This window comes from Somniosus microcephalus, chromosome 15, assembly GCF_052327205.1.
Source record: "Somniosus microcephalus isolate GS21.2 chromosome 15, FLI_Smic_1.0, whole genome shotgun sequence".
NCBI lineage: Eukaryota > Metazoa > Chordata > Chondrichthyes > Squaliformes > Somniosidae > Somniosus > Somniosus microcephalus.
In genome coordinates this window covers 45,371,748-45,399,531 of record NC_141001.1, presented here as the reverse complement: position 1 = coordinate 45,399,531, position 27,784 = coordinate 45,371,748, and the positions used below count along the sequence as shown (strand labels likewise).

The 27,784-nt window shown below is 47.4% G+C and overlaps 1 protein-coding gene across 1 annotated transcript in view; it reads left to right on the top strand.

The window, feature by feature from the left end:
* The first annotated feature begins 7,503 nt into the window (after positions 1–7,503).
* LOC147106682 (sperm-specific sodium:proton exchanger-like) overlaps positions 7,504–27,784 on the top strand; it is a 504,645-nt gene continuing 484,364 nt past the window's right edge. The window contains exons 1-2 of the mRNA XM_086008503.1: positions 7,504–7,864; positions 11,180–11,280. Coding sequence (XP_085864629.1) covers positions 7,651–7,864; positions 11,180–11,280 — 315 coding nt within the window. The 5' untranslated portion in view covers positions 7,504–7,650. The remainder of the gene's footprint in view (positions 7,865–11,179; positions 11,281–27,784) is intronic.

The window sequence follows — 27,784 nt, the reverse complement described above, 5'->3', positions numbered from 1 at the left end:
TGCTGGAAATACTCAGCAGGGCAGGCAGCATCTGTGGAGAGAGAAAGAGTTAACGTTTCAGGTCAATGACCTGCTGAGTATTTCCAGCATTTTCTGTTTTTACATCCAATTAATTGCCTTTTTTTGAAGGGTACTGTTTTTAGGTAAGTGTACAGCAAGGCCCCATAAACAGCAAAGGAGAGAAATGACTTTAGTGGTGCTGATTTAGGAATCATGTTGGCCAGAACACTGGCAGAACTCTGTTGTTCAGGAGAGAGATAGACTCAGATACAGAGGGCAAACCACGCACTCAGTTTTCAAATCCCTCCATGGCCTCACTCCTCCTTATCTCTGTAATCTCCTCCAGGGCCACAACCCTGCAAGATATCTGTGCTCATCTAATGATTTCCCATTACACCCTACAAATAGATACATTGCCACTCTGGTAAAAGTAGATATTTATCTGCATGCTTTCTTTTCCCCTTACATTTTTCGCAATCTTGAGTTAAATCTTGTTCACTCAGTTGTATGGTTATAACAGAGGCCAGTGTCGGGAGCGATGAGAGTGGAGTTTCAGTGAGTATTTAAATTCACTTTCGCGGGCTTTTTTACAGAGGCCATTGTCGGGAGCGGTGAGAGCGGAGTTTCAGTGAGTATTTAAACTCACTTTCACGGGCTTTTTTACAGAGGCTTACCAATCTCACAGACCACCGGCGGCGGCGTTCCAGAGCCATGTCACGATTCAAAATGTGATGCGGGCAGGAGGAAGCAGCTGATTGGGTGAGTACTGCCAGGTGAGTATTAATACTACTCTATAGTTAGACAGTTAAGGTTCATAGTTTATAAAGTTTAGAAGGTCTTAATTTTGTGGTTATAGTTTCTAAGGTCTCTGTTGTGTAGCGGGGAGTGCTAGGAAACAAGGGCCCTTGAGTATATCATTTAATTGTAGTACAATTGGTGGTATTGATTTAATGTAAATTAATTAAAGGGTAAGTCATGGCAGCAAAGCTCAGCCCCGTGGCATGCTCCTTCAGCACTATGTGGGAAATCAGGGACACTTCCTGTGTCCCTGCCGACCATGTGTGCGGGAAGTGTATCCAACTGCAGCAACTGGCAGACCGCATTGCAGCGCTGGAGCTGCGAATGGATACACACTGGAGCATTCGCGATGCTGAGGACGTTGTGGATATCACGTTTAATCAGTTGGTCACACCACAGGTAAAGGCTGCACAGGCAGGAAGGGAATAGGTGACCACCAGGCAGAGTAGTAGGTGCAGGCAGGTAGTGCAGGGGTCCCCTTTGGCCATCCACCTCTCAAACAGATATACTCTTTGGATATTGTTGGGGAGGATGGCTTATCGGGGGAAGGCAGCAGCAACCAACCTCCTGGCACCATGGGTAGTTCTGCTGCATGGGATGGGAGGAAAAAGAGTGGGAGAGTTATAGTGATAGGGCATTCTATTGTAAGGGGTATAGATAGGCATTTCTGCAGCCGCAAACAAGACTCCAGGATGGTATGTTGCCTCCCTGGTGCAAGGGTCAAGGATGTCTTGGAGCGGCTGCAGGGCATTCTGGAGGGGAAGGGTGAACAGCCAGTTGTTGTGGTGCATATAGGTACCAACGATATAGGTAAAAAACGGAATGAGGTCCTAAAAGCTGAATATAGGGAGTTAGGAGGTAAATTAAAAAATAGGACCTCAAAGGTAGTAATGTCAGGATTGCTACCAGTGCCACGTGCTAGTCAGAGTAGAAATAGAAGGATATTTCAGATGAATACGTGGCTAGAGGAATGGTGCAAGGAGGAGGGATTCAAATTCCTGGGACATTGGAACCGGTTCTGGGGGAGGTGGGACCAGTACAAACTGGACGATTTGCACCTGGGCAGGACCGGGACCGATGTCCTAGGGGGAGTGTTTGCTAGTGCTGTTGGAGAGGGTTTAAACTAAAATGGTGGGGGGTTGGGAACCTGTGCAGGGAGACAGAGGAAAGGGAAGCAAGGATAGAAGCAAAAGACAGGAAGGAGAAAAGCAAAAGTGGAAGTCAGAGAAATCAAGGGTGTAAATCAAACATGGCCACAGTAAACAATAATTCTAAAATGTCTAAGAGTGTTTAAAAAACAAGCCTGAAGGCTTTTTGTCTTAATGCGAGGAGTATTCGTAATAAGGTGGATGAATTAGCTGCGCAAATAGATGTAAGCGGATATGATATAATTGGGATTACGGAGACATGGCTCCAGGGTGACCAAGGCTGGGAATTCAACATCTAGGGGTATTCAATATTCAGGAAGGACAGGCAAAAAGAAAAAGGCAGTGGGGTAGCATTGCTGGTTAAAGAGGAGATTAACACAATAGTAAGGATGGATATTAGCTCTGATGATGTGAAATCTGTATGGGTAGAGCTGAGAAATACCAAGGGGCAGAAAACGTTAGTGGGAGTTGTATACAGACCCCCAAACAGTAATGCTGAGGTTGGCGATGGCATTAAATGAGAAATTAGAGAAGCGTGCAATAAGGGCACAGCAGTTATCATGGGTGACTTTAATCTACATATAGATTGGTCTAACCAAATTAGTAACAATACTGTGGAAGAGGAATTCCTAGAGTGTATACGGGATGGCTTCCTGGACCAATATGTCGAGGAACCAACTAGAGATCAGGCCATCTTAGACTGGGTATTATGTAATGAGAAAGGATTAATTAGCAATCTTGTTGTGCGAGGCCCCTTGGGGAGGAGCGATCATAATATGATAGAATTCTTCCTTAAGATGGAGAGTGAAGTAGTTGATTCAGAGACTTGGGAACTGAATTTAAATAAAGGAAACTACGATGGTATGAGGCGTGAGTTGGCTAGGATGGATTGGGGAATGTTACTTAAAGGGTTGACGGTGAATAGGCAATGGCAAACATTTAAAGATCGCATGGATGAACTACAGAATTTGTTCATCCCTCTTTGGCATAAAATAAAACAAAAAAGGTGACTCAACATTGGCTAACAAGGGAAATTAGGGATAGCATAAGACCCAAGGAGAGGACATATAAATTGGCCAGAAAAAGCAGCAAACCTGAGGATTAGGAGTAGTTTAGGATCCAGCAAAGGAGGACAAAGGGATTAATTAAGAAAGGGAAAATAGAGTATGAAAGTAAGCTTTCAGGGAACATTAAAACTGACTGTAAAAGCTTTTATAGACATGTGAAGAGAAAAAGATTGCTAAAGTCAAGCGTAGGTCCCTTGCGGTCAGAATCAGGGGAATTTATAATGGGGAACAAAGACATGGCAGACCAATTAAATACATACTTTGGTTCTGTCTTCACAAAGGAGGACACAAATAAACTCCCAGAGATGTCAGGGAACATAGGATCTAATGAGAGGGAGGAACTGAATGAAATCAGTATTTGTAGGGAAATGGTGTTAGCGAAATTGACGGGATTGAAGGCCGATAAATCCACAGGGCCTGATAATCTACATCCTAGGGTACTTAAGGAAGTGGCCCTAGAAATAGTAGATGCATTGCTGGTCATCTTCCAAAATTCTATGGACTCTGGAACAGTTCCCATGGATTGGAGGGTAGCTAATGTAACCCCACCAATTAAAAAAGGTGGTAGAGAAAAAATGGGGAATTATAGCCTGACATTGGTAGTGGGGAAAATGCTAGAGTCCATTATAAAAGATGTAATAGCAGAGCACTTGGAAAACAGTGACAGGATCGGACAAAGTCAACATGGATTTACAAAAGGTAAATTATGCTTGACTAATCTACTGGAATTTTTTGAGGATGTAACTGGTAGAATAGATAAGGGAGAACCAGTGGATGTGGTGTATTTGGACTTTCAGAAGGCTTTCGATAAGGTCCCGCATAAGAGACTAGTGTGCAAAGTTAAAGCACATGGGATTGGGGGTAAGGTACTGACTTGGATAGAAAACTGGTTGGCAGACAGGAAGCAAAGAGTTGGAATAAATGGGTCTTTTTCCGAGTGGAAGGCAGTGACTAGTGGGGTACCGTAGGGATCGGTGCTAGGACCCCAGTTATTCACAATATATATTAATGATCTAGACGAGGGAACTAGATGTAATATCTCCAAGTTTGCAGATGACACAAAGCTGGGTGGGCGTGTGTGCTGTGAGGAGGATGCAGAGAAACTCCAGTACGATTTGGACAGGTTGGGCGATTGGGCAGATGCATGGCAGACGCAGTATAATGTGGGTAAATACGAGGTTATCCACTTTGGTGGCAAAAACAGGAAGGCAGATTATTATCTGAACGGCAATAGATTGGGAAAAGGGGAAGTGCCACGAGACCTGGGTGTCCTTGTGCACCAGTCGCTGAAGGTAAGCATGCAGGTGCAGCAGGCGGTTAAGAAGGCAAATGGTATGTTGGCCTTCACAGCGAGAGGATTCGAGTACAGGAGTAAGGATGTCTTGCTGCAGTTGTACAGGGCCTTGGTGAGACCACACCTTGAGTATTGTGTGCAGTTTTGGTCACCTTATCTGAGGAAGGATGTTCTTGCCATGGAGGGAGTGCAGCGAAGATTCACCAGACTGATACCTGGGATGGCAGGAATGACGTATGAAGAGGGATTGGGTCGATTAGGCTTATATTCGCTAGAGTTTAGAAGAATGAGAGGGGATCTCATTGAAACTTATAAAATTCTAACAGGACTAGACAGACTATATGCAGGAAGGCTGTTCCCGATGGCAGGGGAGTCCAGAACCAGAGGTCACAGTCTAAGGATAAGGGGTAAGCCATTTAGAACTGAGACGAGGAGGAATTTCTTCACCCAGAGAGTGGTGAACCTGTGGAATTCTCTACCACAGAAGACAGTTGAGGCCAATTCATTAAATATATTCAAGAAGGTGTTGGATATATTTCTTAAGGCTAAGGGGATCAAGGGATATGGGGAGAAAGCAGGGACAGGGTACTGAATTTGGATGATCGCATTGAATGGCGGAGCAGGCTCGAGGGGCCAAATGGCCTACTCCTGCTCCTATCTTCTATGTTTCTATAAAGATTATGTTCATAACTTCTTCTTAGGCAGTCCCTCGGAACCAACGATGACTTGCTTCCACATTAAAAATGAGTTCTTAGGTGACTGATGAGTCCAATGCGGGACCTACAGTCTCTGTCACAGGTGGGGTAGACGGTGGTTGAAGGGGCGGGTGGGTGGGGTGCTTGGGTTGACGTGCGCTCCTTCTGCTTTTTGTGCTTGGCTTCCGCTTGCTCTCGGTGAAGAGACTCGAGGTGTTCGGCACCTTCCCGGATGCTTCTCCTCCACTTTGTGCGGTCTTGGGCCAGGGATTCACAGGTGTCGGTGGGGATGTTGCACTTTGTCAAGGAGGCTTTGAGGGTGCCCTTGAAGCATTTCCTCTGCCCACCTGGGGCTCTCTTGCTGTGTCGGAGCTCCAAGTAGAGTGCTTGATTTGGGAGTCTCGTATTGGGCATGCAGACAATGTGGCCTGTCCGTCGGCGCTGATCTAACGTGGTCAAAGCTTCAATGCTGGGGATGTTGGCCTGAGCAAGAACACTGACGTTGGTACGCCTATCCTGCCAATGGATTTGCAGGATCTTGTGGAGGCAGCGTTGGTGGTACCTCTCCAGTGCTTTGAGGTGCCTGCTGTACATGGTCCATGTCTTTGAAGCATAAAGGAGGGCGGGTATCACTGCTGCTCTGTAGACCATGAGCTTGGTGCTGAGTTTGAGGTCCTGGTCTTCAAACACTCTCTTCCTCAGGTGACCAAAAGCTGCACTGGCACACTGAAGGCGGTGTTGGAGTTCGTCATCAACATCTGCGCTTGTTGAGGTATGGAAAGTGGTCTATGTTGTCCAAGGCCTTGTCATGGATTTTGATAATCGGGGAGCAGTATTGTGTGGTGGGGGCAGGTTGGTAGAGGACCTTTGTCTTACGGATGTTTAGTGTAAGGCCCATGCTCTCACATGCTTCCGTGAAGGTGTTGACGATGGTTTGGAATTTGGCCTCAGAGTGTGCGCAGACGCAAGCATCGTCTGCATAGTGTAATTCGATGACAGAGGATGGGACGACCTTGGATCTGGACTGGAGGCGACGGAGGTTGAACAGTTTGCCGTTTGTTCTGTAGATTAGCTCCACATTGCAGCTGGGAAGATTGAGAAGAGCGTTGGTGCGATGACACAGCCTTGCTTGACCCTGGTCCGTATGCGAAGGAGCACTTAGAAGATCTCCTTAACCGAGACTCTGTCTTCGACGCGAGTGTCCTCAACTCCATCCTGCAGCATGCTGCCCGCTACCAACTTAGCACAACCCCAGCCCAGCATGAGGTTGAAAAGGCCATCTGACAACTGAAGAACAACAAGGCCTCAGGAGCAGATGGAATCCACGCCGAGGCGCTAAAACATGGCGGAGAAGCACTATTGGCGCGAATACATGAACTCATTTCTCTTATTTGGAAGGAGGAGAGCATGCCAGGGGATCTCAGAGATGCCGTAATCGTGACCATCTTCAAGAAAGGTGACAAGTCCGATTGTGGTCATTACAGAGGAGCCTCCCTGCAGTCTGCCACAGGGAAAGTCATTGCAAGAATCCTCCTCAATCGCCTTCTCCCAGTGGCTGAACAGCTCCTCCCTGAGTCGCAATGTGGATTCCTCCCACTAAGGGGCACAACGGACATGATCTTCACCGTGCGTCAACTACAAAAGAAATGCAGGGTACAGCACCAACCGCTGTACATGGCCTTCTTTGACCTCACAAAGGCCTTCGACACATTCAACCGTGAGGGATTATGGAGTGTCCTGCTCAAATTCAGCTGCCCTCAAAGGTTTGTCACCATCCTCCGCCTGTTTCACGACGACATGCAAGCCGCGATCCTGACCAACGGATCCACCACAGACCCAATTCATGTATGGGCCGGGGTCAAGCAAAGCTGTGTGGTCATAACAGTATAAAGAAATATACACATTATGACCACCTCTTCTTTCACCTCCATTCTCTCTTTTAAATTATTAAAAGTTAATGACACCCACAACAACTAAATCCAAAATTTATTCTTAATGGTGAGCCACACTATGGACCTTGAAACTTCAACAGGCCTCCTGAGCATCCCTGATTTCAATCGCTCCACCATTGTTGGCTGTGCCTTCAGCTGCCAAGGCCCTACACTCTGGAATTCCCTCCCTAAACCTCTCCGCCTCTCTAGCCTCCTTTAAGATGCTCCTTAAATTAGCTCATTGACCAAGTTTTTGGCCATTTGCCCTGATATCTCCGTATGTGGCTCGGTGTTAAATTTTGTTTGATAACGCTCCTGTGAAGCGCCTTGGGACATTTTACGAGTTAAAGGCGCCTTATAAATACAAGTTGTTGTTGTTGTAATAAGGGGACTGAAAGAGAGAATCACAGACAACTTAGGGAACCAGAGAGTGAACCTTACAAACAGAGGCAGGGGGGAGACGCGCACAGAAACACACAGCGACAGAAGCAGAGCACCACTGACAGACACTCAGAAAGGTAGAACAGCACAGGTACACAGCAGGAGGCGCCTCTGGTGAAGCCGCATGCGCGGTTCGAGATCACGTGACAAAGAGACTGGCGCGCGTTGGCTTCCCAAGCCGCATGCGCAGTTGTCTCGCCCGTTCAAACGTGTGGGGCATTCGGAGCGCGTGGTTGTTGCCGAACTGTCGGACGGGGAGCCATTAAAACGGTGCGAATGATGGGCGTGTTGCCCAACGTAACGCGGGGCCTGCCGTGGCACACTGCCAGTGAAGGCGGCGACCTGATGAATACCACCAGCTTCGATTTTGTAGCATCTGAAAAGAGCACATTGGGGACGTACTTGCATTTCAGAAGATCCACCTTTCGAATCATGGGCGAAGGTCTGCCCCAAGTCATTCCCTTCATCTTTGGAACCTTTCTGTTCGGAGGTAAAGTCTCAAAAATAATGTAAAGACCGCAGTTAGCATTGAAATAATGGGGCAATATAAATTTCTGATTGTAACGTAAATTGCCCATGTAAACATGTCCTGCTGTAATTACACCTCCCCGCCAGTGGGGGAGTGCTGCAGCAGGATCTGGTTGGAAGCCCAGCTTGGGGTCAGATATGACTCAGATTGCGAGCAGTCTGGTTCAACCTGAGCCAGTGCCCAGGGATGCAGCTAGAATCGGAGGCGAGGGTATGGAGTTTATGGCAGGGGTTGAAAACGCTGGCTTCAGTGTTTAACTGGAAGAAATTGTGGCTCATCTAAGGCTGGATGTCACTCAAGAAGGCTGACAATATTGAGGCAGTGGAGGGGTCGAGAGTGGTAGACCTGGGTTTCGTTGGTGTATATGTGGAACCTGATGTCTTTAAATGATGTCGTGGAGGGTTAATATGTAGATGGTAACTGTGTGGGGGAAGATTGCCATTGCTGGAGATGCTCTGGCTTTGATTGGATAGGTAAGAGTGGATAAGTGAGGTCTGTCTCACGCAGCTAGACAACGGAGGAGAGATTTTGTAGGAAGATGGTGTGCTTTACCGTGTCAAAGGCTGTGGAGAGGTCACGAAGGATGAGGTGGGATAGTGTACCATGGTCGCAGTCACAGTGGATGTAATTTTTAATGTTGCAGTGCTGTGGCAAGAGCATAAACCTGATTGGAGAGCTTCAAACATGGAGTTGCGAAAAAGATGGGTATGTTTGAGAAGCTACAACATGTTCAAAACTTTATAGAGGAAAGGGAGGTTGGAGCTTGGGTGGTCGTTTGCAAGGACAGAGGGTTCAAGTATATTCAATTTTGAAGAGGGTGGTGACGATGGCAGTTTTGAAAAGAGAGGGGGACAGTACATGAGGAAAGGCCACTAAATGAAAAGTCAATAGAAAAGGGAACATTGCCAGAGGACTGGTGGACAGCTAATGTTATTCCTATATTTACAAAGGAAGTTGAACAAATCCAGGGGACTATAGACCAGTTAGCCTAGTAGGAAAGATACTGGAATCTTTACTCAAAGGTGTAATAGAAAAACACCTAGAAGCCAAAAATATAATAAGAGAATAGTCAGCATAGATTTCAAAAGGGAATGTCATGCTTGGCTAACCTTATTGAATTCTTTGAAGAAGTAACAAAGTGTAGACAATGGTAATGCAGTGGTTGTGACCTTTGATAAAGTACCTAGTAGACTCATGACTAAGGTCAGGGGACAAGTAGAATGGATAGCAAACTGGCTGCAAAACATAACAGTGAGTAGGGGTTAAAGGTAGTTACTCAGACTGGTGGAAGGTTGGAAGTGGTGTTCTATAGGGATTGGTGTTGGGATCACTGTTATTCATCATTTAAATAAATTATTTGGACTCGGAAATCAGAAGTACAATATCAAAATCAAAACTCCCCTTGGGGGAGTTTCATGGTGGGCATGGTGAAAGGAGGGACGTAGCAAAGGTAGTTGAACAGATGGTCTTAAATCTTAGTGACAAAGAAGTCCATTAGCTCCTTGCACTTGTTTTTGAAATTGAGGGTAGAGGTAGCAAGGAAGAGGGGCTTAAGGAGACCGTAGTGGAGAAAAGAAGCCAGGGGTTATCTTTGTATTCCAGGATGATGCTGGCGTAGTGAGCAGTTTTGACAGTGCAAACACAGGTGAAATAAGTAATGGCTTCAAAATTCAACTTTCTTGGAAAATTAACCCCTCTCCCTTCCCTTCTCTTTCTCTAACCCCAGCATATCTCTCACTCCCTGCTTAATATACTTTCTGAAGTTTATAGAACACAGAACAAAAGCTAAAAGTGTATAATCAGAACATTGTAATTTCCCTCTATCACACACACACACTCTTAACAAAGAACAACCAATATAAATTTTACCTTGTATCTTCTGAAATTTATCCTCTTTTTCAAAATTAGTTGAAGAAAAGGTACTGAGCAGAAAGTTCTAGAAGCTAAAGAAAAATATTCTATCAGTGTAGCTGGAAAATTAGGTACATTGCATATACCCAGACTGCACAGTGCAAATTTAGCCCACAGCTCTGGGCAAACATATCGTCCATGTTGAGGCTTTTGGAAGAGGCTGAGGCCTTCAAGTACAGTAAAAACTTTAATGAAAACATTGAAAGACACAAAAGACAATTCAATGGATAAATGTAATTATTGGAAAATATGTAATTTGATTTAAATTTTGGACTTGGCCTTCTGTGCATCTCCTCCTGCCATTGCTGTATGTACTTTCAGCTGTCTCGGCCCCATGCTGTAGAATACCCTTCCTAAACCTCTTCGCCTCTCCATCTCCCTCTTTTCCATTAAAGCCCTCCTTAAAAGCCACCTCTTTGACCAAGATTTTGATCACCCCGTCTAAGAGCTCAGTTTTTGTCTGAATACGCCTCTTTGAAATGCCTTGGGATGTTTTTCTACTATAGTGTCACAACATAATCCATAAGTTGTTATTATTCATTCATCATCCTATCATTGGAACTGAGCCAATCTTCAAAATGTTCCTGGAAGGCATGTGGTAAAGAATACCCTGCAGTGACTTTGTTTTGATGTTGGAATGCCTCTCTGCTTATGTATAAAAGGTCCCAGTATGATTCAAAGTGTCAGTTAATTTTTCCACAACTATGCAATTTGTCACCATTGTAATCAGTGGGATGTTGACCGCATCCATTCCCAAGAGTTTTAAACATCGTAGCCTTCACTATGTTTAAGATGTTTGTCACACCGTGAGGACAATAGGCCTAATTTCAACGATCTTCAATGTTCCTTCAGAAGATTTAAAGAAAATCAAATCTAAGACTTTGTACTTTCCAGTGCAGCTGGTCCTGCAGTAAACATTTGTACCACTGCATGCTTGGTACTGCACAATTGTAATGAACTGCGTAACATCTTCACCAGCCAATCTTCTGTTTCTTTATCCGCACCGTGGTGAGATACCTTGGCACAACGCAGTGTTGAGAATGAATCTTGAAAAAGGAAGATTGCTCCATTAGCAACAAGATCTAAGACATAAAACTCAGAAGGTTCTACATTTTGTAGGCAATAATGGTTGGCAAACACAAATATCCAAAAGAGGTTTATTTGATATAAGTTTTTTTTTTCTTTTTAGCTTCTCCTTTAAATACATCTTAATATTTAACTTGATAGTCTTGATTGTGAAATGGCTAGAACAATTAAACCCGGATCTGATTTGAATTGATTTTGGCACAGACTTGATGTATTTTTATTTATTTAACTCTTGTGTTATGAAAATTGAAAACACACTTGATGGGCTTTATTTTGCAGCTGTGACCAGAACTCTGCTAAAGAGAATAAAGCTTCCATACACTGTAATAGTCTGCATGGCTGGTATTGCTTTTGGAGCGTTAAGTGTCAAGTATCCACAGGTATGAATCTTCTCTCTCTAAGGAAATCTTACTGTAATATATCAAACTATGTTAAAAGAAAAATAAGTTAAAAAATAATATATATATCATTAAAAGTCTTATGCCCGTGTGAATGTTATGCTATTGGGTTTTAAAGTCCCTTTGATAATCAGATTGTGGAAACAGAAATCACATTTCAGAACCATGGCTAGTCATATCTCAGTGATTGTCCCTTCAACTAATGAGATCCCAGTGTCAGGAACTAATTGCATCCCTGAATCATCACTGTAGTGTTATTTCTGGTTAGTTATTCAACAACTATCATTTACATTATAGCCTTTAATTTAGCAAAATGTTCGAAGGTGCTTGACAAAAGGGTTGACTAACATCAAGCATGTGTTAGGAGATGAGCTACGGAAGTAATTTTTAGAGTCAGTGTGTAGATTGAAGATGCTTTTTAAGGTGGGGTGGGATGTAGCAAGGTAGAGAACTTTGGGATGAGAATTCTAGCAAGGTGTCTATTGACACCACTGTCAGCCAATGAATTGGAGGCGGCATGGGACTTATGGCGGTACTCACAGCAAACAAAGTCTATTTACTCATAAACAGAGTCTGCTTAAACAGTGTGTTACAGCAAGCAGGCTACAGGGCCTATTTAAAAAGAGACTCTACGAACCACAACAAACAGAGCTCATGACTGAAACTGCAGCAACGTTTCCTAATAAAAGCAGGATGATTTCTGCAGCAAAATGCAGTGAGTGGAGGCTAGTTGCATAATACAAATTGATTATTTATCTAGAAAAATGCAGTGAGTGGATAGTTACATACAAATTATGTGCGTAAAATCAATCCCACTCACTTCTAGCAGTCTCCAGGTGTGTTCGATGGAATTAACCAATCATCTCCATTCTGGCTGGGGGTGGTGTCACTATGTGCAGCCAAATTCTAGACAGTGATGGTAGAAAGGTGTGTGGGGTGTAGGAATTATTTATGACTTTTACACCTCCCACGTTAGGTGTTAGTGGGGTTCATAGACCTGAATCCACTTGAAAACACACACAGATACACTGTGGGCGATTTTCTGACGTTAAAGGCGGGAAAATCAGAATCAATGAGGGCGGGTTTGGAACCCGCCTCCGTGGGATTTTGCCAGTGCCGGTTTTGGAGGTCGAGAAACGGTCCCGCCTCCAGCTGGCCATGGCGCTAGTTAACATCATTAAATGCTCATTAAGGGCCTCTCTAAGCCTATTTTGAGAGGCCCTCGTGATTTTTCGAGCATTTCGGCGTGTTCCACGACCCTCCTAAACCACGCCAGGTAAACCTACTCGTGGGTGGTCTCCTCACAGCTGCAGGTCCAACAATACATCATTTATTTCATCAAGGATTACTTGCAGGTGCCAGAACTTTACTTTAAAAGGTCTTTGAGCACTTTTAGAAGGCCTTCCAAAATCGGAGGTGCTGCAACTAGAATCTGTCAACTGTGGGACCTCCTTGGAAGACCCTCTCCCTGCTTGCAATGAGCGCTTCCCCAACAGAGGCATCTGCAAGCAGCATGGGAACCATTCGTTTTCTATCTCCATGGACTTCAGATGAGGAAGAGGAGCATTCACGGCAGCAGCAGAACCAGGCAGTTCAGCAGCAACAGCAGCAGGAGCCCCAACCTCCTGCTCAGCCACCTGATGCTGCACAGGGCAGAAGGCGCCAGTGCATCGAGGCATCTTGCCACAGGAGATACCCCTGACAGAGGGTTTACAGACAAAGGATGAGCTACCTCAACATGAGTGAGCCGCAGCGCCAAAGGAGGCTGAGACTTTCGCGAGAGGTTGTCCAAGAGATCTGCGGCCTGCTGCAGCAGGACCTGGTGCCCAGAGGAATGGGTGGATACCCCTTACCAGTGGCTGTCAAAGTCACCACCGCACTCAACTTCTTTGCCTCAGGCTCCTTCCAGGGATCATCAGCAGACATCAGCGGCATCTCCCAGTCGGCTGCCCACAGTTGCATCATGCAGGTTACCGATGCCCTTTTTGCTAAGACCCACAATTACATCCAGTTCTCAAGGGATCAAGCAAGTATAACCGCCTGTTCGGTTGGCTTTGCAAATATGGCAGGCATGCCAATGGTGCAGGGCGTCATAGACTGCACACATGTGCCCCTTAGGGCACCCTATCACAACCCAGCTATCTTTGTCAACCGAAAGGGCTTCCACTCCCTCAATGTACAGCTGGAGTGTAACCACAAGAAGGAGTTCTTGCAGGTTTGCGCCAAGTTCTGTGGTAGTTGCCATGACTCTTTCATCTTGCGGCACTCTAGTGTTCCTCCGCTTTTCAATCCGCCAAACCAACTTAGTGGATGGCTCCTTGGTGACAAAGGCTACCCCCTGAAGAAGTGGCTAATGACGCCAATCAGGAGGCCAGCTAACGAGGCTGAAGAGTACTACAACGCCAGCCACACTTCAACCAGGTCCATCATTGAGCAAACCATTGAGTTGTTGAAGATGCGCTTCCGTTGCCTTGACCGATCAGGTGGAGCCCTGCAGTATACACCATACAGGGTCTCCAGACTGGTCGTGGTCTGCCGTGCACTGCACAACATCTCACAGCATCGTGGCTTGCAGCTTCCTGAGGAGCAAATGGCTCAGTTCCAGCTCTCCTCAGATGAGGAGGAAGAGGCTGAGGAGGAGGAGGAGGAGCAGGAGGAGGTCAGAGCGCCGGTGTAACGACCAGCGGCAGCACGCAAGCACATGGCTGCCCGGGATGCAAGGGATGAACTTATGATGACCAGATTTGCATAGGTTGCCCAAGTTGGCACATGTCCTTGCCTCCATCCTAAGACATCATTGACAATGGACATGACTCTGGCCTCCTTTCACTCAGGCCACCAACTTGACAAGTGTGGCAGTGCCTGCAATGTGGAGCTGCCTAAGGTGAAAGAACAGGTTCCATAACGCCAACATTTTGGCATCAGATCATTTTAATGCTTTCCAACAGGGATGGCATTTCATCAATACACAGAAACATTCTCCCGATCGAGAGGTTATATCCCTTGCCAGCTGTACCCACACAGCCTTGGTTTCTTTGGGAGGCCTCTTCCTCCCAGATGAGTGGAAGAGCACCTCCCTGCTAGCTGTCACCCCTCAACCAACATTTGCCGCGCCTCATCCGAGAGCCTCGGGTAGGCCCTTGCCTTGGAATTGGACATAGTGGTTTCTCAGAATATGTTGCAGGTGGTGCAGCATAGGCAGAAATCCTGTGGAATGAGCCAAGGCAGCAAGAAGCCATAAAATCAGACTGGAAAATGATGTCAGCAGAGGCGAGTTTCAATCCCAAAACACTAATTGACCAAGGGCATCCCACACCTCTGAAATCAAGTGGCCAATCATGGGAAAATCGCAATTTTTTGTAAACTATTAGTGGAGGCGGGTTTCAAACCCACCCAAACTGAAACCCGCCTCCATCTCGCCTCCAGTGAGAAAATTGCCCCCACTATCTCTGAGATCTTTTATTTAACCACTAACACACAGCTTAAATAAGAACCCAACTTAACCTGTCCTGGAGTCTTCAAGTGCCCGGTTGCCAAATCGCCGATCACTTGGAGTCTGTTGAATGTTTAGACGTCTTCTTCCCATTAGACCAGGACACGTTTGTCCTGGCCGACTGCAGTAAAAAAAACTAGGTATTGTGTTAGTTCTTATATTCTTTGTGTTCAGACTTCTCTCGTGGATCTCACATGCACATCTCAATGATTGGTTCCTTCAAGCATGGCTTTTCTCTATGTCATGGTTGGTTCAAAGTTTAGTGGGATTACTTCATCATGCGTGCCACTTGTTGCAGTTGAATGAGGTCTTATTTCAAGTCAGTGCTGGTTGGTTCCGCTGGTCGAATAGCAACCCCAGATTTGTCCTTGGTTAAAAATGTTCCTCCATATTCCTACTTGCATTTTCATGGAATCATAGAATGGTTACAGCACAGAAGGAGGCCATTCGGCCCGTTGAACCCATGCCGGCTCTCTGCAAGAGCACTCCCCTGCACCTTCCCCGTAGCCCTGCGTAAAAACGTTTTTCCTCATGCCGCCTTTGGTTCTTCTGCCAATCACCTTAAATCTGTGTCCTCTGGTTCTCCACCCTTCCACCAATGGGAACAGTTTCTCTTGATCTACTCTGTCAAGACCCCTCATGATTTTGAACACCTCTATCAAATCTCTCAACCTTCTCTGCTCTAAGGAGAACAACCCCAGCTTCTCCAGTCTATCCACGTAACTGAAGTCCCTCATCCCTGGAACCATTCTTGTAAATCTTTTCTGCACCCTCGCTATGCCTTCACATCCTTCCTAAAGTGCGGTACCCAGAATTGGACACAGTACTCCAGTTGAGGCCAAACCAGCGTTTTATAAAGGTTCATCATAACTTCCCTGCTTTTATACTCTATGCCTCTATTTATGAAGCCCAGGCTCCCATATGCACCCCTTTTTGAACGGCTGAGCCCACTGGATACAGCAAAGGTTGTGGTCCCCGACAATGTTGTGCTGAAGACTTGTGCTCTAGGACTAGCCACGCCTCTAGCCAAGCTGTTCCAGTACAGCTACAACACTGGCATCTACCCGACAATGTGGAAAACTGCCCAGGTATGTCCTGTCCACAAAAAGCAGGACAAATCCAATCCGGCCAATTACCGCCCCATCAGTCTACTCTCAATCATCAGCAAAGTGATGAAAGGTGTCATCGACAGTGCTATCAAGCGGCACTTACTCACCAATAACCTGCCCACTGATACCCAGTTTGGATTCCACCAAGACCACTCCGCTCCCGACCTCATTACAGCCTTGATCCAAACATAGACAAAGGAGCTGAATTCCAGAGGTGAGGTGAGAGTGACTGCCCTTGACATCAAGGCAGCATTTGACCGAGTGTGGCATCCAGGAGCCCTAGTAAAACTGAAGTCAATGGGAATCGGGGGGAAAACTCTCCACTGGCTGGAGTCATACCTAGCACAAAGGAAAATAGTTGTGGTGGTTGAAGGTCAATCATCACAGCCCCAGAACATCGCTGTAGGAGTTCCTCAGGGCAGTGTCCTAGGCCCAACCATCTTCAACTGCTTCATCAATGACCTTCCCTCCAACATAAGGTCACAAATGGAGATGTTCGCTGATGACTGCAGAGTTCAGTGCCATTCACAACTCCTCAGATAATGAAGCAGTCCATGCCCGCATGCAACAAGACCTGGACGACGTTCAGGCTTGGGCTGATAAGTGGCAGGTAACATTCGCGCCACACATTTGCCAGGCAATGACTATCTCCAACAAGTGAGAGTCTAACTACCGCCCCTTGACATTCAACGGCATTACCATCGCCGAAACTCCTACCATCAATATCCTGGGGGTCACCATTGACCAGAAACTTAACTGGACCAGCCACATAAATACTGTGGCAACAAGAGCAGGTCAGAGGCTAGGTATTCACCATTGCTGCATTGCATCTTGTAGATGGTACACACTGCAGCCAAGGTACACCGATCGTGGAGGGATTGAATGTTTAAGGTGGTGGATGGAGTGCCAATCAAGATGGCTGCTTTGTCCTGGATGGTGTCGAGCTTCTTGAGTGTTGTTGGAGCTGCAAGTGGAGAGTATTCCATCACACTCCTAAATTGTGCCACCGCATTCAATCCCTCCACAATTGGCGTACCGTGGCTGCTGTGTGTACCATCTACAAGATGCAGTACAGCAACGGCAGCACCTCCGAAACCCGTGACCTCTTCCTCCTAGAAGGACACGTGCAGCAGGCGCACTGGAACACCACCACCTCCAAGTTCCCCTCCAAGTCACACACCATCCTTACTTAGAAGTATATCGCCGATCCTTCATCGTCGTTGGGTCAAAATCCTGGAACTCCCTACCTAACAGCACTGTTCATCACACAGACTGCAGTGGTTCAAGAAGGCGGCTCACCACCACCTTCTCAAGGGCAATTAGGGATGGGCAATAAATGCTGGCCTTGCCAGCGATGCCCACATCCCATGAACGAATTAAAAAAATAAAATCCTGTATGCTTTTGCAACCGCTTTCTCAACCTGCCCTGCCACCTTCAATGGTTTGTGCACATATACCCCCAGGTCTCTCTGTTCATGCACCCCCTTTAGAATTGTACCCTTTAGTTTATATTGCCCCTCCTCGTTCTTCCTATCAAAATGTATCTCTTCGCACTTTTCTGCGTTAAATTTTAGCTGCCACGTTTCCGCCAGCCTGTCTATGTCCTCCTTGAAGTCTATCACTATTCTCCTCACTGTTCACTATATTTCCAGGTTTTGTGTCATTTGCACATTTTGCAATAGTGCCCTGTACACCCAAATCCAAATCATGAATATATATCAAGAAAAGCAGTGGTCCTGGTACCGACTTCTGGGGAACACCTTCCTCCAGTCTGAAAAACAACCATTCACCACTACTCTCTGTTTCGTATCCATGCTGCCACTGTCCCTTTTATTCCACGGGCTTCAACTTTGCTGGCAAGCCTATTATGTGGCACTTTATCAAATGCCTTTTGGAAGTCCATGTACACCATGTTAAACTGACTGGCTTGTAGTTGCTGGGTTTATCCTTGCACTCTTTTTTGAACAAGGGTGTAACATTTGCAATTCTCCAGTCCTCTGGCAGCACCCCGTATCTAAGGAGGATTGGAAGATTACGGCCAGTACCTCCGCAATTTCCACCTTTACTTCCCTCAGCATCCTAGGATGCATCCCATTTGGTCCTGTTGACTTATCTACTTTAAGTACAGCCATCCTTTCCAGTACTTCCTCTTTATCAATTTTTTTTATCCAATCCAGTATCTCAACTACCTCCTCTTTCACTATGACTTTGGCAGCATCTTCTTCCTTGGTAAAGACAGATGCAAGGTACTCAGCCATGCACTCTGCCTCCATGCGTAGGTCTCTTTTTTGGTCCCTATTCGGCCCCACCCCTCCTGTTACTACCCGTTTACTATGTATATGCCTATAGAAGATGTTTGGATTCCCTTTTATGTTAGCTGCCAGTCTATTCTCATACTCTCTCTTTGCCCCTCTTATTTTCTTTTTCACTTCCCCTCTGAACTTTCTATATTCAGCCTGGTTCTCAATTGTATTCTCAACCTGACATCTGTCATACGCCCCCTTTTTCTGCTTTGTCTTACTCTTTATCTTTTTCGTCATCCTTCCGGCCTGTACAGGTCTAACCTACCCCAGAACCGGCCCCAATGTCCCAGGAATCTAAAGCCCTCCCTCCTGCATCATCTCTCCAGCCACACATTCATCTGCTTTATTTCAGTAGCTCATTGACACCAGGAGTAATCTGGAGATTACTACCTTTTGAGGTCCTGCTTTTTAATCTCTTTCCTAGCTCCCTAAAATCTGCCTGTAGGACCTCATCCCTCTTTCTACCTATGTCGTTGATATGGACCACGACCTCTGGCTATTCACCTTCCCCAACCCCCCCCCCCCCCCCCTCAGAATGTCCTGCAGCTGCTAGGTGACGCCCTTGAACCTGGTACCAGGGAGGCAACATACCATCTTGGAGTCATGTCTGCAGCCGCAGAAACGCCTGTCTGTTCCCCTAACTATTGAATCCCCGATCACTATTGCTTTCCCAATCTTCCTCCTTCGCCCCCCACCCTGTACAGCTGAGCCACCCGTGGTGCCGTGGACTTCGCTCTGGCTGTACTTCCCAGAGGAACCATCACCTTCACCGTACCAGTTTGAGAGTGAGATACGCTCAGGGGACTCTACACTACCTGCCTGGTCCTCCTTGTCAGTCTGGCGGTCACCCATTCCCTCTGCCTGCGCACTGTTACGCTGCGGGTTGACCAGCTCCTAGAACGTGCTGTCCACGTAGCTCTCAGCCTCACGGATGCACTTCAGTGATGCCAGCTGCTGCTCAAGTTCCAAAACCTGGAGCTTGAGCTCCTCCAGCTGATAACACTTCCTGCACATGTGGTCGTCCGGGACACTGGAAGCATCCTGGAGTTCCCACATGGCACAAGATGTGCATTCAACGGGACTGAGGTGCCCTGCCATGCCTCTATTTAATAGACTATTAACTAACTTAACAGAAATAAACATAAGACTAAGGGGGAGAAATCAGTATTGCCCCGTTTGGGGTGCGATTATCGGCCGGGCGCAAAGTTTAGCGCCTGGCGCTAATTATCGCCTCCGACTGCAAACTTGGCTTTTATCGCCCCTGGAGGTGATTGGATTGCTAAATCAGGCGCTGCGCACCTGTCTTAAGGCCGAGGAGCGAGGCGCTACCTCAGAGCGCTGGCGAAGCTCATGTGATGTCAGCAATGGAACACAGACACACTGTCGCCGGCCAGTTCTTAAAGGGGATTGGGTTGATCTTGCTCTCCATCCACACCCTGCTCATTGCAGCCTTGAATCTAGGCCTGGAGAGACCTGTACATCAAATCTGTTGGAAAGAACAATGGAGAGCCCCAGGGAAAGAGCTCAGAGTGCAGCCCCCATAGTCTCTTCTAAATCGATGCAAGGAAGATCAAATAAAAAAGAACCTGCAAAGTGCTGCTCAGTACCCAAAATTCCTCAACACAGCTTTGAATATCTCCTGCAGTCTCTCTCTCATTCAGAATGCGTGGTGAAAAAATTTTGCAGACAAAAAAAGGCAGGAAGCGGTCGTCTTTAAATAGCGCTCCCCCAGTCCCTTCCCGACTGCAAAACGCTCCCCTCAACCTGTCGTTGCTAGCGGCAGGCGGTAAGACGGGGGGCGCCACTCAATATCCAGTCCGGGGCGTTGCACGTTCGACTGACGTCACGACCTGCGGGCGCAGGAGATCGTGGCGGTAGTATTTAGCGCTGCCGCAAAATGTCTAGTCAATTTCGTGAGCGGCGCAAACATCGGCGTGCACGGGCGCTAGTTGCTTTGCGCCCCATTAGCGCCCTCTTAATGCGCTAATGGGAGGCGCAAACCAACCGAATTTTTCCCCCTAAAAGTCTTAAAAGTCGGCTTTTGTATAAAAGTTATTTTTGTTAGGGATGTTTAAAACAGATTTTCCTTTTGCGGAGTGTGGGTTTGGTGGGGGCATATGCAGCAGAGTAGGAAGAATGGAAGCTGTGAGCTGAGATGTAGGGGTTAAGAGTTTGCAGAAGTAGGGTGAGGTGAAGCCATGGAGGCACTTGTATACAAGCATGATGATTTTGAAATTAATAAGTTGGGGAATGGAGAGCCAGCAGACATCATCAAGGACAGGAGGAAAAGCTTAGCAGGACTTTGTATGGGATAAGATGAGAACAACAGAGTTTTTGAAAATTTGGTGTCTAGTTATAGTGGAGCTCGAGAGGTAATTGAGGTGAGCTTTGGAAAAGTTGTGTCATGAGATGGCAAAGGTGTGGATGAGGGTTTCAGTGATGGTGCAGAGAGGAGGGTGATGTTATGGAGGTGTAAATAGGCATTGTTGGTGATGAATAGAATATGGAGTTTGAAGCTCAGCTGAGGTCAAACAGGATACCAAAATACCAGTCACATTGTAGAAAAAATGTTTCTGTGGCAGTTTCTCACACGCCTAGCAAATCTTCCATGGCGTTACTTGCGGTAAGTGCGAGGATGTGCTGTTTTGTAAGATGAAGAATATGATACTGTGTAAAGTGTAACTGTGTGTCCATTTAAGGCTACAAAGTCTAATTTTGGCCTAGAAATTCAGTTGTTAGCGCCAGCCGCTAGTGCCTTAGGAGGAGGAGAAGTGGGGTGCTAAGCGGCTAGCGCCCGGGCGCGGCGCGATCTGCGCCTCTCGCAAACTTCACTCAAGATTTAACGGCGGCGCAAAACTGCAGCGCCTGCTCAGCTGCGCGCGCAGATCCTGACGTCATTTCATGGTGCAACGCCCTTGGTGCGCCCCGAACCGGAACTTCAGTGGCGCCGCCCTTCTGTGCGCCTGGCGCCCCCAGCGACTGGTAGAGGGGAACGGTTCCCAGTCGCTGCGGGGCGCGGGGGGTGCTATTTAAAGGGGACTCCTCCTGCATTATAAGTGGCAGCCATTTTGTGGCAATCCTTCTGTGAGAGACGGATATTTGGAGAGAGACAAAGGGAGAGAGCTTTCTGCTTTGACTCAGCGCTCGCACAGGTACTTCTGGCTTCAGGCCAGAGCTTTGCACTTGGATTTAACTTTCAGTGCCATAGCCTTGAGTCGCCACATATAATGGGGGCTGCAATGGGTGGAAACGTTGGCTTACTGCATTGCATTCAAAGGGCTCAGAGACGCCGTGAGAGAGTGCCAGTCATGGCCAGACGGAGAAGGGCCAATAGGCGTCGGCACAGGAGGCCTTACCCACCCAGGGTATACCGGCAGCAGTTCTCATATCTGAACATGTCTGAGGAGCAGTGTGTTCGGAGGCTGCGATTCAGAAGGGAGGTGGTCACTGAGATCTGCCACCTGCTTCGCAGAGATCTGCAGCCACAGCTGAGGAGCAGGACGTCTCTGTCGGTGGGAGTGAAGGTGACGGTGGCTCTCAACTTCTATGCCACCGGCTCCTTCCAATCCGCTACTGGGTTCATTGCCAACATCTCCCAGTTCGCGGTACATTGCTGCATCCGCCAGGTGACCAATGCCCTTTTCAGAAGGAGACGTCAGTACATCTCCTTCCCCATGACCCTGGACAAGCAGCAAGAGCGTGCAATGCGATTTGGAGGAATAGCGGGCTTCCCCATGGTCCAGGGCGCCATTGACTGCACGCATGTGGCTTTGCGGGCACCTCTAGAGAATGCCGAGGATTACCGCAACCGGAAGGGCTACCATTCGCTCAACGTCCAGTTGGTGTGTGACCACAGGCAGCTCATATTAGCTGTCAATGCCCACTTTCCAGGCAGCAGCCACGATGCCTTCATCCTGCGCCAGACTTCTGTGGCAGACATTTTCGAAGCCCAGGCTCACCCACGAGGATGGCTTCTCGGGGACAAAGGCTATCCTTTGTGCACCTGGCTGATGACCCTGCTCCGTGCGCCCAGCACCCCTGCTGAAGAGCGATACAATGACGGCCATCAAGCTACCAGGAACATCATTGAGCACACAATCGGCATGCTCAAGCAACGGTTCCGCTGTCTGGACCGTTCCGGAGGAGCCCTACAGTATTCACCTGAGTGAGTCTCCCATTTCGTTGTCGTGTGCTGCATGCTGCACAACCTGGCTATCCTCAGGACTCAGCCACTGCCAGCAGACATTGGAGGACCACCAGAGGAGGAGGAGGAGCACCAAGACGGGAGGGAGGCAGAAAGTGCAAGGGCCGTCCGTCGGCGGCTTATTGCAACTCGGTTCTAGGCCCCCTCTCAGGGAATGGCTTGTGCCAATGAAAGAACATGAATGGAGCCGCTCCGCAAGCCCTCAGCCAGTCAAGGCAACAAATCGTTCAAAGTGCAAACATGGACAATGTGATAAAAGAAATTTTTTTACTGTGCAAACTCTGTGCCCTTCCCGCATGACAAACTAATTCAGATAAACCCCCCAAAAAACAGTCAGAGACATAACTGGCTCTCACAACCTTCAGAAAATGAAAAAAACATTTAAACAAAAATGACCATGATCCTCGGCCTTCATATAAAAAAACAAACACAACAGTCTTGGCCTTCATATATAAAAAAAAAACATTCTCGGCCTTCATATATAAACACAACATTTGGCCACACCTTCTACTTTTTCCCCTTTGAGGGTGATCCGCCTCGCTTCCGCGAATGGCCCCTTCCCGCCCTGCAGCAGCTCCTCAATGGGACCCCAGTGGCTGCAGCAAGGCTGGGGGAAGGCTGCTGAGGGTCAGATGGTGAGACGCCAGATGCCCTTGGGGGACGGCCTGGACCAGCTCTGGGCCTGGAGGGCCCGGCTGCTGACTGTTCCAACTCTGCTTGGGCGGCAGCAGTCTGTCCTACAGGTGGTGGCAGCTGCAGTGGAGGAGTGACAGTGTTGGCTGCAGGAATGCTGCCAACCTGACAGAGCACAGGCACTCCCTGGTCGGTTGATACACTGGCACTCGCACGGGCCAGCACTGCAGCATGCGCAGCAATCTGCTGAAGCACAGACTGCTGTGGCGCGGCGAGGGCCCCGGCGATGCCTGGCCGATCCAGTGAGGGTGGCAGCAGTTAGTGCCCGTGTGGCCCTGATCTGTGTCTGCATCAGACCAGCCAGTGAATGCACGGCACGACTGAGCACTTGGCTGGAAGCCGCTTGTGATGAAGCGAAGTCCTGCTGACTCCTAGCCTGTGCTGCCCCGAATTCCTGAGCACTCCTTGCCAGTGACTCTATGGAATCAGGCATCCTTGCCACTGCAGCCATGAGCTCAGTGTGCCTGCGCTCAGCCTGGGCGCCCATTTCACTAAGGAGCCGCACCTCCTCTGAGCTCACCGTAGCAGGACTGGAGGTCGCACTCACCCTCCGGGGAGAAGGCCGCCGAGCTTCCCCACCCCTCCCGCGTTGCTGCAGCCCGCTGGGCCCTGGAGCTTCACTCTCCTCAGACCCTTCCCCCCTGCTCCCCTCCAGGGAAGACGTGTCCCCATCATGGCCATGGCTGCCTCGGCTGAGGGTGGCACTGATGGGCCGGCTTCCTCTTCCTCCTCCTCGAATTCAGAATCACTGACAGTGGCAGCTTGAGGACCCGCCTCCTCACTTGGCGAATCAGCATCTGAAAGCAGGGAGGCACAAGAGTTGCTTTAGAGTGAGGACAGGGCGGCAGCGAGGGAGGCATGAGTGCTGCTATGCACTGCATTGGTTCGATAGTGGCAAAGGATGCTGGTGTGAGGCACAAGTGGAAAGAGAGAGGTCAAAAAGGTGATGACTTTACCATTGCTGTCCAGAACAGGGTCGGCATCTCCACTGGCGACAGGGCCAATCAGCTGGCCTGCCATAATGCGCTCCACACGCTGCTCCAGGTCGCTGAGCTCTTTGAGGTCAGGATGGCCTCGCCCGGTCCGTCGCTGCTGTCTGCGATTGTGGGCCAGCTTGCCCTGCAAGAGAAAGGACGGCCTCTAAGTACAGTGTCAAGCCCTGATCTTGCTTGCACTGCCTCCCATGATGGAATAGCCCTGACAGTGTCAAGCCCTCATCTTGCCTGCACTGCCTCCCATGGTGGAATAGCCCTGACACTGTGTAAAGTGCTGAATGTGCAAGTGGTTTTCATGAGAGTCCCACAGCTCTTGGATGAGGGCTGGGCATTGGGGCTTTCAGGTCCCTTTGGCCAGAAACTGAGGTGCACATGCAGGGGTGAACAGGATAGTGGAAAGGGTACTCACCCTGACAACCCAAGTGAGGTCGTTGAACTTTTTCCTGCATTGAAGTGGAGTCCTGGCAACCATGCTGTTGGTGGTCACCCTGTTTGCCACCTCCCTCCAGGCTTTCCGGTATTCGCTGGGAAGCGGCCTCCTCCCACTGTCAGAGAAGAGGACAGGTCGCCTGCGCTCTACTGTGCCAACCAGTAGCCTCAGGGCACCCTCGCTGAAGCGCTCCGCTCGCTCCCTAGCCTTCTGCATGGTCCTGGGTGTAGAAATGATGATCCAGCAATGGTCAGGCCTTGCTTCAGGGCTGCAGTGTGCAGGGCGTGGCAGCCAAACAAGTCCACCCTCCCCCTTTAAGAGCTGACCGGCGCCAGCGAGTCTGCCTTCAATCAGCAACTCGCCGCACCTGCGCTGCGCCCGCCCTCGGTGTTAGCGCCTCGGCTCGCCGGCTTAGCGCCTTATGATAGTCGTGCATCACCTGTTTTAGCGCAGCAGCAACCTCTTGGGGCGATGCAACTCAATTTCGGCAAAGGTGGCGCTAAGTTGCGCCGGGCACTAAATTTAGCGAACGCCCGGCTGTAGCGCCCCAAACGTGGCGATACTGAATTTTTAGGCCAAAGGGTTTTGACCCGAAATGTTGACTCTAATTTCTCTCCACGGATGTTGCCTGGCCTGCTGAGTTTTTCCAGCATTTTCTGTTGTTATTTCTAAAAATACAGTTTTATTTAAGAGCCGACATTCATTTAACAGCTGTTGAGTCTGTCGCAACATTAACAATTCAAAATACAAATAGCTTACATTTCTTCTCCGAGATCCTTATTCTCAAATCTTTACTTCGTTACATTTCTACATTTCTTACTTATCTCTAAATCCAGAACATCCACCAAAATCAAATTATAGTACCGTTTGATCCCCAAGACTCAATGTTAAAAACTTAGATGGTGCCCGTAAAGTTGAGAAACGCTTGACCCGTTCAGCGACTTCTGACTTTCTGTTTGAAAAGGTCTATCTTTTATACCCTTTGAAGTTCTTTGCTGATGTAAGCTAATTGTCTTTATTGATACCTCTGTTGAATGCTTTCTATCTTACTGTCAATTCAACTATTGCATGCATAATTGTGTCCTTTAGGTGTTCCAAAAACTATCATAAAAACAATATGAAAGCAATGGCTTCTGTTTGATGCCATTCTTACCGAAGATTTTCCATTCAATTCTTAATATTGGCTTTACTGGTTTTAGCAGATGTTGAGTCTCCTTACTGCTCCAAGTTCAATACAAACACAATGTAATTGCTTGGTGTATGTATTGAAGTCATATCTTCAAAGTGTTCTTGTTGGTATCATATTTACAATGTATAAATTAAAGACACTTTGACTGAGTGTTTTACTTCTTTTCTAGCTATCTCAATTGGTTGCATATTTTTAATCTTATGTTTCCTGTCTTCCAAGTTTAACATAAAAACTATTTGACCAGCAGGTGTTTCTTTTACTTGATGTCATCTTTTCAAAGGCACGTGGTTTTTTAATTTTCTGTTTCCCTGAGTGTTAGCTTATAACACCTTAAACTGGGTCTTTTCATTGTGTTGGTTGCAAACTCCAGACCTTTTGGAAGCGCCAAACTGCCATTTCAATAGGGTAATTGTTTTAGTATATTTAACTAATTCCCATTTCAAAGCTTGTATGTTTACAACTTTGTTAAACAACTAATAATAATAATTCAACTTTATTGTCATTGTACAATGAAATGTGATCTTGCAAGCTCCCATGAGTCCAGTACAAATAACATTAACATTAAACATAAATAGCACCATCCTGGGAGAAGCAAAGCCGCTGTGTCTGTGCGCGCCGCCATTCCATTTCCACCATTCCTCCTGTCCGACAATCTTCAGCCCAACGCCCGGGCCTGCTCACCAGCCGCCCCTCGCGGGGCTCCTTCCGTGACCTTCTCACCAATCGCCCCTTCTCGGGGCTCCTTCCGTGACCTTCTGCACCTGGTCTTCCCTGATGGTCACCCCTCCAGGTACTAACCAGGCCTGGCTCTGCTTAGCTTCCAAGCCTTGCCAGTGACCCTGTCCCTAGTCCCAGGAACTGATCTTTATCTCAGAAGCCTGTATTTCTGTTTGCAGCCTGTGTCTCCGAGGCTTTAGATTTTTAAACCCAGTATATCATGTATTAATAATATCAGAATTCTGTTCATATTATGGTGTATTTTTCTGAATTATGGCTTATTCCTTCACAGCCTAAGCCCTCCACTATCTGAGTGTGATTGGGGCTGTAATGGAAGTTGCGCAGGTCCCCATGCCCCACTGATCTAAGAAGAAGAATGTTACAAACCATCATTGGCCCTTCCCTTTAAGCGAGGGAAGGAGCCTCTGATGCCCATAGCACTGCACTGCACATTCTTCAGTGCTCTGCTGCTACCGCCCCTCTTGCACACTTTAGCGCCCTAAGAGAAGAGGTTAGCGCTAGATTTAGCGCTCCACTTCCCTCTTGGAGCATTAAAGCTGAAGTTCCTGGGATCAAAAAAGGATTATTGCCTGGCGATAATTTTCTCAGATTTTAAAAGTTATTGCCCCAAACGGGGCGCAACGGAATTTCTAGCCCTAATTGTTGTCATGTAAACTAAAGGTTCATACAAAAGGCCAATTAAGAGATTGTAAACATTCCCGCTTAGGTATTTTGCATCCCTGAAGAACTTCTTTGTTTCTTTATACTTTTCCTGAGGACACAATACATGCTAGATGTACTACTTTTATAATACTAGCGGTCCCCATCAATGTTGCCTCTAAATTGTTTCTTATGCGTGGTATCTTTAAATTTGCTGCGCGGCCGCTCGCGCGGTCTCATACAGGGAACAGCTTGTGAGCGGCCTGCGCGGTACCTTCCCAATTGCCGTGTGGCTGTGCATGCGTGCAGCTTAGTTGGAACATGGGTCTCCATGATGTTGCTCACAGTTAGTCAGACATTATACTGTTTTTTAACAACAGGGTTGTTATGCCTTGAAATGCATAACATATTATCAAGGCCACTGATTTATGATGACTGAATGAATGTGTCAAAATCAATATTTATTCAATAGTATTGTGGGATTTTTTACTGCAACTGTCCATTTTTCTGTGAAAACCATAAATGAGTGGCTGTGATTAGTGTTATTTTATATTCCTTTACCTTTGTATTTACTTTAAATCTTCCAGGATGTACAACAAGAAACGTTAATTCTGTTTCTCTCTCCATGGATGCTGCCTGGCCTGCTGAGTATTTCCAGCATTTTCTGTTGTTATTTCAGATTTCCAGCATCCG